The 12,190-nt window shown below is 17.9% G+C and overlaps 4 protein-coding genes across 4 annotated transcripts in view; 1 reads left to right on the forward strand and 3 right to left on the reverse strand.

The window, feature by feature from the left end:
• Positions 1-3,519, reverse strand: part of PRSY57_1404700 (DNA mismatch repair protein, putative) — a gene marked incomplete at both ends in the record, with an annotated part of 5,569 nt that extends 2,050 nt beyond the window's left edge. The window contains 2 exons of the mRNA XM_012909664.2: positions 161-677; positions 775-3,519. Coding sequence (XP_012765118.2) covers positions 161-677; positions 775-3,519 — 3,262 coding nt within the window. The remainder of the gene's footprint in view (positions 1-160; positions 678-774) is intronic.
• A 615-nt stretch (positions 3,520-4,134) lies between these two features.
• PRSY57_1404800 (COBW domain-containing protein 1, putative) lies at positions 4,135-5,781 on the forward strand (the record flags this gene model as incomplete). Its single annotated transcript, XM_012909665.2, has 1 exon — positions 4,135-5,781. The coding sequence occupies one exon, from the start codon at positions 4,135-4,137 to the stop codon at positions 5,779-5,781; it is 1,647 nt and encodes a 548-aa protein (XP_012765119.2).
• A 472-nt stretch (positions 5,782-6,253) lies between these two features.
• Positions 6,254-7,303, reverse strand: PRSY57_1404900 (ribonucleotide reductase small subunit; the record flags this gene model as incomplete). The annotated part of the gene is made up of 1 exon (XM_012909666.1): positions 6,254-7,303. The coding sequence occupies one exon, from the start codon at positions 7,301-7,303 to the stop codon at positions 6,254-6,256; it is 1,050 nt and encodes a 349-aa protein (XP_012765120.1).
• A 2,289-nt stretch (positions 7,304-9,592) lies between these two features.
• PRSY57_1405000 (conserved protein, unknown function) lies at positions 9,593-11,719 on the reverse strand (the record flags this gene model as incomplete). Its single annotated transcript, XM_012909667.2, has 1 exon — positions 9,593-11,719. One exon carries the CDS (start codon positions 11,717-11,719, stop codon positions 9,593-9,595), a length of 2,127 nt encoding a protein of 708 aa, XP_012765121.2.
• Between the last annotated feature and the right edge of the window lie 471 nt (positions 11,720-12,190).

The following is a 12,190-nucleotide window of genomic DNA, read 5'->3' on the forward strand; positions in this document are numbered from 1 at the left end:
AAAAAAAAAAAAAAAAAAAAAAAAAAAAAAAAAAAAAAAAAAAAAAAAAAAACAATATATATATATATATATATATATATATTTTAATTATAACTTTTTTATTTTTTATTTTTTATTTTTTATTTTTTAATTTTATTATTTTATTATTTTTTGAATATACCCAAATTGGACAAAAATAATATACTCAAAATTGTAAAAGACAATGTAGTTTTTCCACTCATATTTTTTCCAGTCAATAAAATAAAATTTTTCTTTTTTAAAAAAAAATCATATTTAATTAAATTATGTTTTATTATATTATAAGGTTTGGCTCCTATTATATATGTTATTGAATCGTTAACGTAATTTTTTTCTTTATACATTTTTTTTATTTCTTCTACTGAATCTTTGTCTACGTTTTCTAAAATTTTCTTTTCATCACATGGCGATAATTTTACAAATTCATTGGTATTCTTTTGATCATTTATAAAATAATCAGAAGGAGCATTTTCATTTACATTCTTTGTTAATGTATACTCTTTTATTTCGTCTTTGTCATCGTACACTTTTTTTTGTATATAAGCTAACTTATGGTCGATGTTATTGAAGCTCACATTTTCATATGATAAATGTAGGTGTTTACATATTGGTAGCGACCATCCTTTCTTGAGACTGTTAATGGTATGGTTGTATAGAGCCTACAAAAAATTTTAAATACAACATGAATATATATATATATATATATATATATATATCAAATTATTTATTCGTTTATATATTATTACATATTTATACCTGAATTATCTGCAAGAAGTTAGATACAAATGAAAGTATGTGCACTGAGGAAGACAATTGTATATTTATATTGTGAATAATTTGATTTATTTTTTTTTTTTTTTTATAAATTGAGAATAAGTAAGTTTTAATCTTATTTTGTACATCTTGAGTTACATATAAATTTTTCATAACGTCTGATTTTTTGTTTAATGGATGAAAAAAATCTGAAATTTGTTCATTTTTGTTTTTTTTTTTTGGTATATTTTTTCGTATACCTATAATATCATTAGCATTATCAATTTTTATTATTTTGTTTAATAAATTAATATCTTTATATGCATTTTTTGTTTTATCATATTCTGAATAATTTGATATAATTGTATTCAATAAATCTGTTCTGGATTTTTCTAATTCTTTATTTTCTTCAATTATAAGTTTTTCATTAATTATATTATGTACATCGATTTCATGATATATAACAAAATCATTAAAAGCTTGAATATCTGACTGATAAGAGAATTTAGAAAATAAACCTAAATCCAAATTGTCTTTCATAATTTTTTGAATATTCATTAACAATTCATAAAATTTTATAATATTTAATTTAAAAGAATTCTGATGATTTAATACATTAAATATTGATACTAAAAGTGAGAAATCATAATTTCTAATACAATTTAGTACAGCATCTATATTTACTAATATTTTTTTTAATATGTGATGATCGGCTTTTAAATTTGATAAAAGAGATATAATAATATTATTCTTAAATGGTTTTACATTCGGTATGATTAAATCTTTCATATTGTTTTTAATATATTCATTTATATATCTTATATGTTTTGTTACTTCAAAAGGTGGATAAAAAAGAAAAATATTTTTAAAAAATTCTAATGATTCTGATATATTTATACTATTTGAATTATTATTATTTATATCTATAATATTATAAAATAAAAAATTACTTTTATTTTCATAATGATTATTCTGTTTATATATACCCATATTATAACTAGTAAATATATTTAAAGGTGTACAATATGATGAAAAAGAATATTCAAAATTATTATCTATAATGTTTTTATTTTTAATTTTCTCAATATTATTATCTTCCACATTTTTATTTATTTCTACATTTTCATTATCTTCAATATTATTATTTACATTATTTATATGTCTATGACTAATTTTATTATTCTCCTTATAATTCATAGAATCACTAATATTCGAATCAATTGTTTTCTCCTCCTTCTTACAATCGGCTGATTCAATTTTGAACACATTCTTATTCTTTATCAATCTGAATAACCCCTTTACGTGTATTTGTTTTTTTAGCTTGTCTAATATAAACATATGAAAATAAAAACTTGACTTGAAATTATTAAACAAATAATAATTTTCTATTTTGAATAACTCTGTGATTTTTTTGGTAAATGATGTATTCGTATGTTGATGTATATATACCTTCAAAAAATTCGTATTTTTCAAATATACATTTAAAACATCAAATGTTATATTATCATATATAGATATAGTTTTTAAGCTTAAATTAATTTTACTTAATGAAAAAATATTTTTGCTTTCTATATATATGCAAACAATTTCTTTTATAACAAAATAATCATCTAAATCATAAGAACTAAAAAAGGATAGTGCATTCATATTTCCATTATCTAAACATTTATCCATGTTATTATAACTATTAACATAATTATTATTATTATTATTATTATTATTATTATTATTATTGTTGTTGTTGTTGTTGTTGCCATTTTGTAGTATATCTTCATCCTTATTATAGTATTGTATATTATTTAAATATATAGGAAATTCAGGTGTTACAATTTGAGATAAATATCTCTTTTTCATTTTTAAAGACTTTTCATTTATTTCTTCATATATACATACATTTAAATTATTGTTAGTTAATATATTTAAAGCTTTATTTATACTGCTTTTGATAAAACCACATGATAATCTATTATTCATTTTTTTTATGTTTAAAAATTCAATTAGGAATATAGAATCCAGGCCATATGTTTCATAAAAATCACCTACTCTTGACAAAATTATACAATTATTATATTTTCTCTTTTCATCATTTAGAAATTTTAATAATCCTTTGTTCTTATAATTATCAAAATATAACAAATTATCATCTTTCAAATATTCTATACAATTTATAGCATTCATATTTTTTAAGTTATCTAATTTTTTAATCCAATAAAGCGGAATTTTACATTTATTTTTATATAATTGTAATTCGTTATCAGACATATTATATTTATCATGATTATATGATACATCTAATATATTATTATTATTATTGTTATTATTGTTATCATCACCACCATTTTCATTATTATTATTTCTAATTTCCAGTGATGTATTTTTATTATTTGTAAAAAATAAATTATTAATATATCTATTCGATGATATTATATTATCACCCAGTTCATTATTCTTACTATCAATATTATCATTATCCTCATCATTATTTATTATTATATTTTTTTTCTTTCTATTTCTTCCTATAACATTACTTATCTCATTAATTTTATATATATCATCTTCCTTGGTATATACCAAATTACTTATATATTTATTATTCAAAAATAATACATTCTTCTTTACATATATAAACTTTTTTTTATTAAAACATGTGAACATCAAATTCTTTTTCATACTCATCGTATTTTCAACAAGTACAAAAAATATGATATATATGTACACCCTATATTTATATAACCACATAAAAAACATTAATAGGAATAAGCCAATAAGTTAGGTCATAAATAAATATATAAATGTGTGCCGCCTTTCCTAAAAACAAAAACAAAAAAAAAATAATAAAATAAAAAAATAAAAAAATAAAACGTAAAAAGGAAGGAAGAGAAAGAAATATTACATATGATTTAGTACATTATTATTTACATCATTTAAAAAAAAAAAAAAAAAAATTATTAAAAATTGAAATATAAAAATAAAATATATCTAAATTTATTCCATTTATATCTATATAATATTATATATATATAATATGTATTATGCATATATTTATATATATATATATATATATAGAAAATTATAGCCAACTATAAAATAAAAATTGATATATTAAAATTGAAACCCTTTTATATAATTATAAAAATACAAGAGACAAATTGATATATATATATAAAAAGAAAAATATATATATATATATATATATACATACATATATTTTTATTTATTTATATGCTTATTTTTTAAATGTAGGATATTATGTTGAAACATATATTTTATTATATACAAAACAATTAAAACAAATGAATATGTTTATGTAAATATATTTATATATACATTTATTTATTTATTTATTTATCTATCTTATTTTTAATGATTGGGATTACAATAATCACCGGTTTCTTAGGAGCAGGGAAAACTACACTGCTAAAAAATTTATTAAATGAAAGTATTGAGAAAGATAAAAAAATTGCAATAATTCATAATGAATTTACGGAAAAGAACAACAATATTGACAAAATAGTTTTTAAGGATATAAATGATATATATAACATTCCAAAAATTAAAGAAGATGATAAAAATAATGTAAATAATAATTTAAAAGAAGATATACAAAAAAATAAAAATGAATTAAGAATAATAAACGAAATAGATAGTGAAGAAGGTTTCATATATGAACTTAATAATGGCTGTTTATGTTGTTCAAATAAAAGTAATTTTGTTAAATTGATAGAAAATATTTTATCATTAAAAACTAAGTATGATTATATATTTGTAGAAGTTTCAGGCGTTTATGATAATATACAAATTAACAATTTATTATGGTTAGATGAACTTAATAAGTCAAAAATATATTTAGATAGTATTATACATATAGTAGATTCATATCATTTTATTAAATATTATAATAAACAAGAAATAAAACAAAATACTAAGGACACATTATCTAATGAAATTAATCATGAACATGAAAAAAAAAAAAAAAATGAAGCCAACATATATCATAATGAAAAAAAAAAACAAAATGAAGCCAACAACTTTGGTCCTAATGAACAAACTCCAGAATATGAACAAATTATGGTATCAGATGTTATAATATTAAATAAAATCGATAAATTAAATCAACACAATATAAATGAACTAAAAATTTTTATCCATAAACTAAATCCCATTAGCACTATATACACAACTAGCTATTGTTATGTACCTATAGAAAATATAACAAACCTAAAATGTTATGAAAAAAAAAATATAAAAAATATTATAATTAATAATACCAAAGTAGAAAATGTTGTTTCTTTTCATTATAATGATTTTCATAATATGACTTTTCATTTTGACCATGACATATCTTCATTAATACAATTAAGTGATCTTTTAAATAAAATGAAAAATAATTTTATAAAACAAAAGGATACAAATATATTAAAACAAATTGTAACAATACTCAAGAATAAAAATATTTTTTCATATAAAAAAATTAATCATATTTTAGCTACCCTTTTATGGAATAGCAAATTACAGATATATCGTGGTAAAGGTGTTTTTGTTGCTTTTAATGATGATATTTATAACAATAAACATAAAATCAAATTGAATATTTATTATTATCAAAGTGTGGGAGATTTATACGAAATTAATCATGTAATGACTGATATACATACATTTTTTCAAACTTATGTAACTAAAAGTATAAAGGAAAACGAAAAAATACACACCAACAACAATAATAATAATAATAATATAAACATTATTTATAATAATATTAATAATGAAAATACACAGACCGAATTTAACATTAATAATATTAATTATAATCATGAAGAGCACACATGTGATGATCTTTTAGAATTCGAAAATTATATATCTGATGATTCTTCTTGTAGTGAAAATAATGAATATAATATAAACAATATTTTGAATAATACGCATATTTTTACTTCCAGATTTTTATTTATAGGGAAAAACATAAACATGGAAGATATAAAAAATAAGCTTGATGATTGTTTGTACAAATAATTTTAATAAACAGTTACATGTTTTCCAAATTATATGAACCGTGTATTTTTCATAAATTATTATATATTGTATATATTTTAATTTTTTTTTTTTGCTATGGAGTATATTTATGGCACAAAATGGTAATAATAGAAATGTAAAATGTACAGGACGCACACACATACATAAATATATATATATATATGTATATATATATATATTTATTTAATTTATTTATTTAATTTATTTATTTACTTGTTTATTTCCTTATAAAGTCATTGTTTCATTTTTTTTTTTTTTTTTTGTATGTTTATTTGTTATATATATATATAAAGACTTATGCATAAAATAATAGTGCTATATATATATATATATAAATATTTTAGCCATAAAATAAAATATGAACATGTTAAAATAAAATAATACTATCATTATTTAATATATATATTTATATACGTATACATATGGGGATAATAAATATTTCGAGTATCATTTAAAATTCCGTATTCAGACAAAAGACTTGATCCTTTCGTTGTGCCATGACTCCTGATTTTTGATAATCTGCGACTCTTTTCTCAAAAAAGTTTGTTTTTCCTTGAAGTGAAATTAAGTCCATCCAATTAAATGGATTTTTGGAATGGAAAATTTTAGAGCATCCTAAACATTCTAATAATCTATCAGCAACAAATTCTATATATTGAGACATAAGTCTAGAATTCATTCCTATTAAATCACATGGTAAGGATTCACATATAAAAGATCTTTCAACTTCTACAGCTTCTTTAACGATATTTTGTACCATTTGTTCTGGAAGTTTATTATCTAATAAACTATAAATTAAGCAATTAAAATCTGTATGTAATCCTTCATCTCTACTGATTAATTCATTACTAAATGTCAAACCGTGTAATTTATTTTGTTTCTTAAACCAAAAAATTGCACAAAAACTACCACTGAATAATATTCCTTCAACACATGCATTAGCAACAATTCTTTCAGCAAACGAATTAGTATCATTAATCCATTTTGCTGCCCATAATGCTTTATTTTTTACGGCAGGGATATTTTCTATAGCATGAAATAAATTTAATCTTTCTTTTTCATCTTTAATATAATTATCAATTAATAAACTATATGTTTCTGAATGAATATTTTCTACAGCTATTTGAAAGGAATAAAATTTTTTAGCTTCCGTTATTTGAACCTCTCTTAAAAACTTACTAGCCAAATTTTCTAATACTATACCATCACTTGCTGCAAAAAATGCTAACACATGCTTTATAAAATGTTTCTCATTTTCATTCAATTTCTCAAAATCTTTTAAATCACTAGATAAATCAATTTCTTCTGCTGTCCAAAAAGAAGCTTCAGCTTTCTTGTAAAAATCCCAAACATCAGGATATAATATTGGATATAAAGTAAATCGATCACTCTCTTTATTTAATATCTTCTCATTTATCTCTTTCCCTTTTTGTAAATCACTAAATTCTCTTTCTTGTTTGCTAAATATTGGTATTCTAGAAATATTTATAACATCAGCCATTCTATTCAAATGCAAAATTATTAAATAAAAAATAAAGAGCAAAGATAAAAATAAAATAAAATAAAAAAAAAAAAAAAAAAAAAAAAAAAAAAAAAAAAAAAAAAAAAAAAAAAAAAAAAAAAAAAAAAAAAAAAAAAAAAAAAAAAAAAAAAAAAAAAAAAAAAACACACAATGGAAAAAATGTATGCCTCAACAAATAAATATTAAAATGTATGTTATAAAAAATATATATATTCTAATTTAAAATATACATATATATATATATATATATATATATAATATTTTAATTTAATAATATGGTAAAAAAAAAATTATAAAAATATAAAAAACAAGATATTAAATAAGATACATAAAAAAAAAAAAATAATTTTTCCTTTCTTACAATAATGTATTGTCATAAATATTATTAAAAAATATATATTGTATATATATTATATATATATGTATATATAATTTATGTTTATTTATTTTGTTTTTAAAATAATATAAAAATCACCTTAATTAAACGAAGTTCATATTATTACTATAAAAAAAAAAAAATAACATATTTATTTATATATATAATATATGTGATATATATATTTTTTTATTATACACATACATATTATACATATATGCAATATTTTATTCTTGAAAAATAGTACCGGATATGTTACATGTATTTAAGCTTTAATTAAATATATATAAAGAAGGGGGATTAAATATTAATATATATATATAATATATATATATATATATATATATATATATATATATATATATATATATATATGTATATATTATAATTATATTTATTATTTATTTATTTGTGTTGTTCATATTTTAAAAAAGATGAATTTTTTACACACACCATTTTATAATATATATATATTCATTAAGTATAATAAGCATGTCAAAAAAATAATATATTTTTATTTTAAAAATATGTCTTGCTCAATATGTTTCTACATATTAATGATAATGTTACTATTTTTATAATCATACGAAAGAGAAAATTTTGCTATAAGAATAAAAAATAGACATTGTATATTTTATACATAGTTCATATGAATTATATATTATATATATTTATTTATTTTGTTTTATTTTTGTTTGATTTGTTTTTTTTATCCTTATTAAATTAAAATATATATAACCTTGAATGACATAAAAATTTTCTTAATATTATTTATTTATATATGATTCAATATTATGGTTATATTTTTAAAAAAAATAAATGTAAGTTTATATAATTATCATCATATATATAATTTTATATATATTATTATACACACAAAGAAAGAAAAAAAAAAAAAAAAAATTAACAACATAATACTTACAAAAAGATAAAAAAAGGTACGATCATAATATATATTCATAAGAAACATACTCTCTTTTTCTTTTATGCAAAAAAAATACCTTAATATTATTCAATATTAGTCATCAAATACTAAGGTTATTAAATTTTAATGTAATGTAATTAAAAAAAAATAAAATAAATAGAAAAAAGTTTTTGTTTCATTTAAAAAAAAAAAAAAAAAAAAAAAAAAAAAAAAAAAAAAAAAAAAAAAAAAAAAAAAAAAAAAAAAAATAAAAAAAAAAAAAAAAAAAAAAAAAAAAAAAATTTTAAAAAAAAAAAAAAAAATTTTTAATTTAAATAAAAAAAAAAAAAAAAAAAAATTAAATATAAAATATTTATTAAAAAAAAANATATATATATATATATATATATATATATATATATATTATACCAAAAAATTTTGAGGAAAATATAAATAATTCTTAATTTATATACATCAAAAAAAAAAAAAAATTTATATGTGTCATATTTATTATTAAACACAAATAAAAACATTTTGATTATCACAAATGCTCATTCAAATAAAAAAAAAAAAAAATGAAAAATAATATTATTAGGAATAAAATGATATAAATCCTAAAAATTACATCTGTGCTATAAAAAGTAATTATATAAATTCAACAAATGGACAAAAAAAAAAAAAAATAAAAAAAAATAAAAAAATAAAAAAATAAAATAAATAAATATAAATAAATATAAATAAATAAATAAATAGTCTCCACATATATATATATATATATATATATATATATATATCGTTTAAATATTTTACATATTTATAAAATTTGAGTATCTCCACTTTTAGCAAAAATATATCAAAATAATTATATTTATTACATTTTCTTTTTTGAGACATATATAATAAATATTGTTATACAAAAACGTTTCATAGAAAGGAAGGGTATATAAATATAATCCACATATACTAGATATATTTTTTTATTATTTTTTTATATTTTTTCAATAATTTTTCTGCATAAAGGACAATCATTGTTTTTTTTTAACCATGTAAATATGCAATCTTTATGATAATAATGTAGATAATTACATGGTAGTATACAAATATCATCATCATTTGCATATTCTACACAACATATAGAACAAACTAAATCGGATGTTTCTATATTTATATATACATTATTTTCTGGTGGTATTTCTATTATTTCATTTTTTTCATTTATTTCATTTCCATTTGCACTTCCATTTGCACTTCCATTTTTTTTTTTTTTTAATACTTTTTGAAAGTATCCAAAAACACCCGTTTTATTATCATTTCGAATTTGATCATTATCAATATTAATATTTATTACATCATTCACATTATTAGGATCATTATATATACTATAATTATTATTATATATTTTTTCTCCTTCTTTTTTTATATCTTCCTCGGACATATTTTTCATTTTATTTTTCCCATTTTTATTTAGGATATTACTAGGAGATTCTATATTTATAATCACATTATTGTCACTATTTATAATATTTACATTATCAACATGTTTGCTATTATTTATATCTTTCAAATTAGGTATAATCCCTAATGTACCATTATTAGTCGATATATTTTTCATATCACTTATTTCATTATTATTTATAGGTATTTCACTTACCACATTTGTAGTTGATTCTTCATTTTTTACACATTGTCCTATACCATTTGATTGCATGTTAGACATATCTTCATTTTTTTGTACACATTTATTCTGATCATTAATAAAATTGTCACTGTAAAAATAATTTGTTGTCAAAAAATTTTCTTCACAATACTTTCTATATTCTATATATTTCATAATTTTTAACTTTTTTAATATTCTTTTTGGCGTAGGGCTTTTTCTTTTTAAAAATACTAATATTAGGATAACAACAAAAAAAATTAAACGTAAAATTATATATAAAAAAATTGGCAAGAAGTAATATATAATAGCTAATATAATAGTTACAGAAAATGTAGAATTTATCGCATATTTCCCCCTCTCAAAAAGATACAAATAAAAACAAAATGAAAAATACATAACAACAATTAAATGTATTTTGGATTCAATTGATTTTAAACTTTTAGAAACTTGAACCTGCATTAATAATTTATAGGATATATATAAATTTAAACAAATATGTATACACAACATACCTAATAACATTGCGCAAATATATATTGTAACAATTTCTTTTTTAGAAATATAAGATTTGAAAAAGTCATAACTTAAAGTACCCATTAATAATATAACCATTAATAAAAGAGATAAATGTATAAATATGGAACATATATGAAAATTACGATAAGCTCGTCTTGATAAATTTATATCTTCTTCTAATAAAAAACTGTTAAAACTTTCAACCCCATCATCTATATTATCAGGATTGGAATTTGCACTCTCATTATTTGAATTATTTTGACTATTATCAACATTTTGGTTGTTGTCACCACTTTGTTTATTTTCAACATTTTGATTATTTTCACTTAAATCATTTACGACATCATTTTGCTTTTCTCCCTCTTCCTTTATATGCCCATCTGTAGAAGTAGGTTCAATATAATTATTATCATTATCTTTATTATTATCATTATTTTTATTATTATCATTATTTTTATTATTATCATTATCTTTATTATTATCATTATCTTTATTATTATCATTATTTTTATTATTATCATTATTTTTATTATTATCATTATATTTATTATTATCATTATTTTTATTATTATCTTTATTATTATCATCATTCTCTTTATTATTATCATCATTACAAATATTGTTATTATTTTTATTTTTCATAATAATTCCATTTATAGTCTCATTAACATTATTGCACACTTTCTCGTTATTATTTTTTTCATTTTTATTGTTCATTTCAACATTAATTCTTTTAATGGATGTCGTATGTTCATTTACATTTTTTGAAAAATTATTTTCTTCTTTGACAATGTTCATATTATTACTATTGTTCGCATTAATTATATCCTTTTCTTTTTCTATACTTACTACATTATTATTACCTGCGTTATCATCCCTTACGTGTTCATTCTTTGGTATATTAATTCGATCATTTCTACTATTCGTATTGTCAATGATCATAATTATATATTACTATTCATAATATAAATATTACTTGTATGTTTTAATTCTATATTATATTCTCGTTTTACGATATAATATATACATATATATATATATATATATTATTATATTAATATTATATATCTTGTGCTAACTATTTTTCATTCATTTACTCACATTATTTTTTTTAAATCCATACAAACTTATAGAAAACTATTATCATGATATATTATACGTCGAAAAAAAAATAAATATGTATATATAATATATATTATATATATATATATTAAAAATATAACAAAAACGAACTTTTTTTTATTTGTAAAAAAAATAAAATAAAAAAAAAAAAAAAAAAAATAAATAAATAAATAAAATAATAATCAAATTAATTATAACTAAAAATGAATTAAGTTTATAAATACTTATTCTTCTATTAATTAATGAAATTAAAAAAAAAAAAAAAAAATATTATATTATATTATATATAGG

The sequence above is a fragment of the Plasmodium reichenowi genome, chromosome 14 (assembly GCF_001601855.1).
Source record: "Plasmodium reichenowi strain SY57 chromosome 14, whole genome shotgun sequence".
Lineage (NCBI taxonomy): Eukaryota > Apicomplexa > Aconoidasida > Haemosporida > Plasmodiidae > Plasmodium > Plasmodium reichenowi.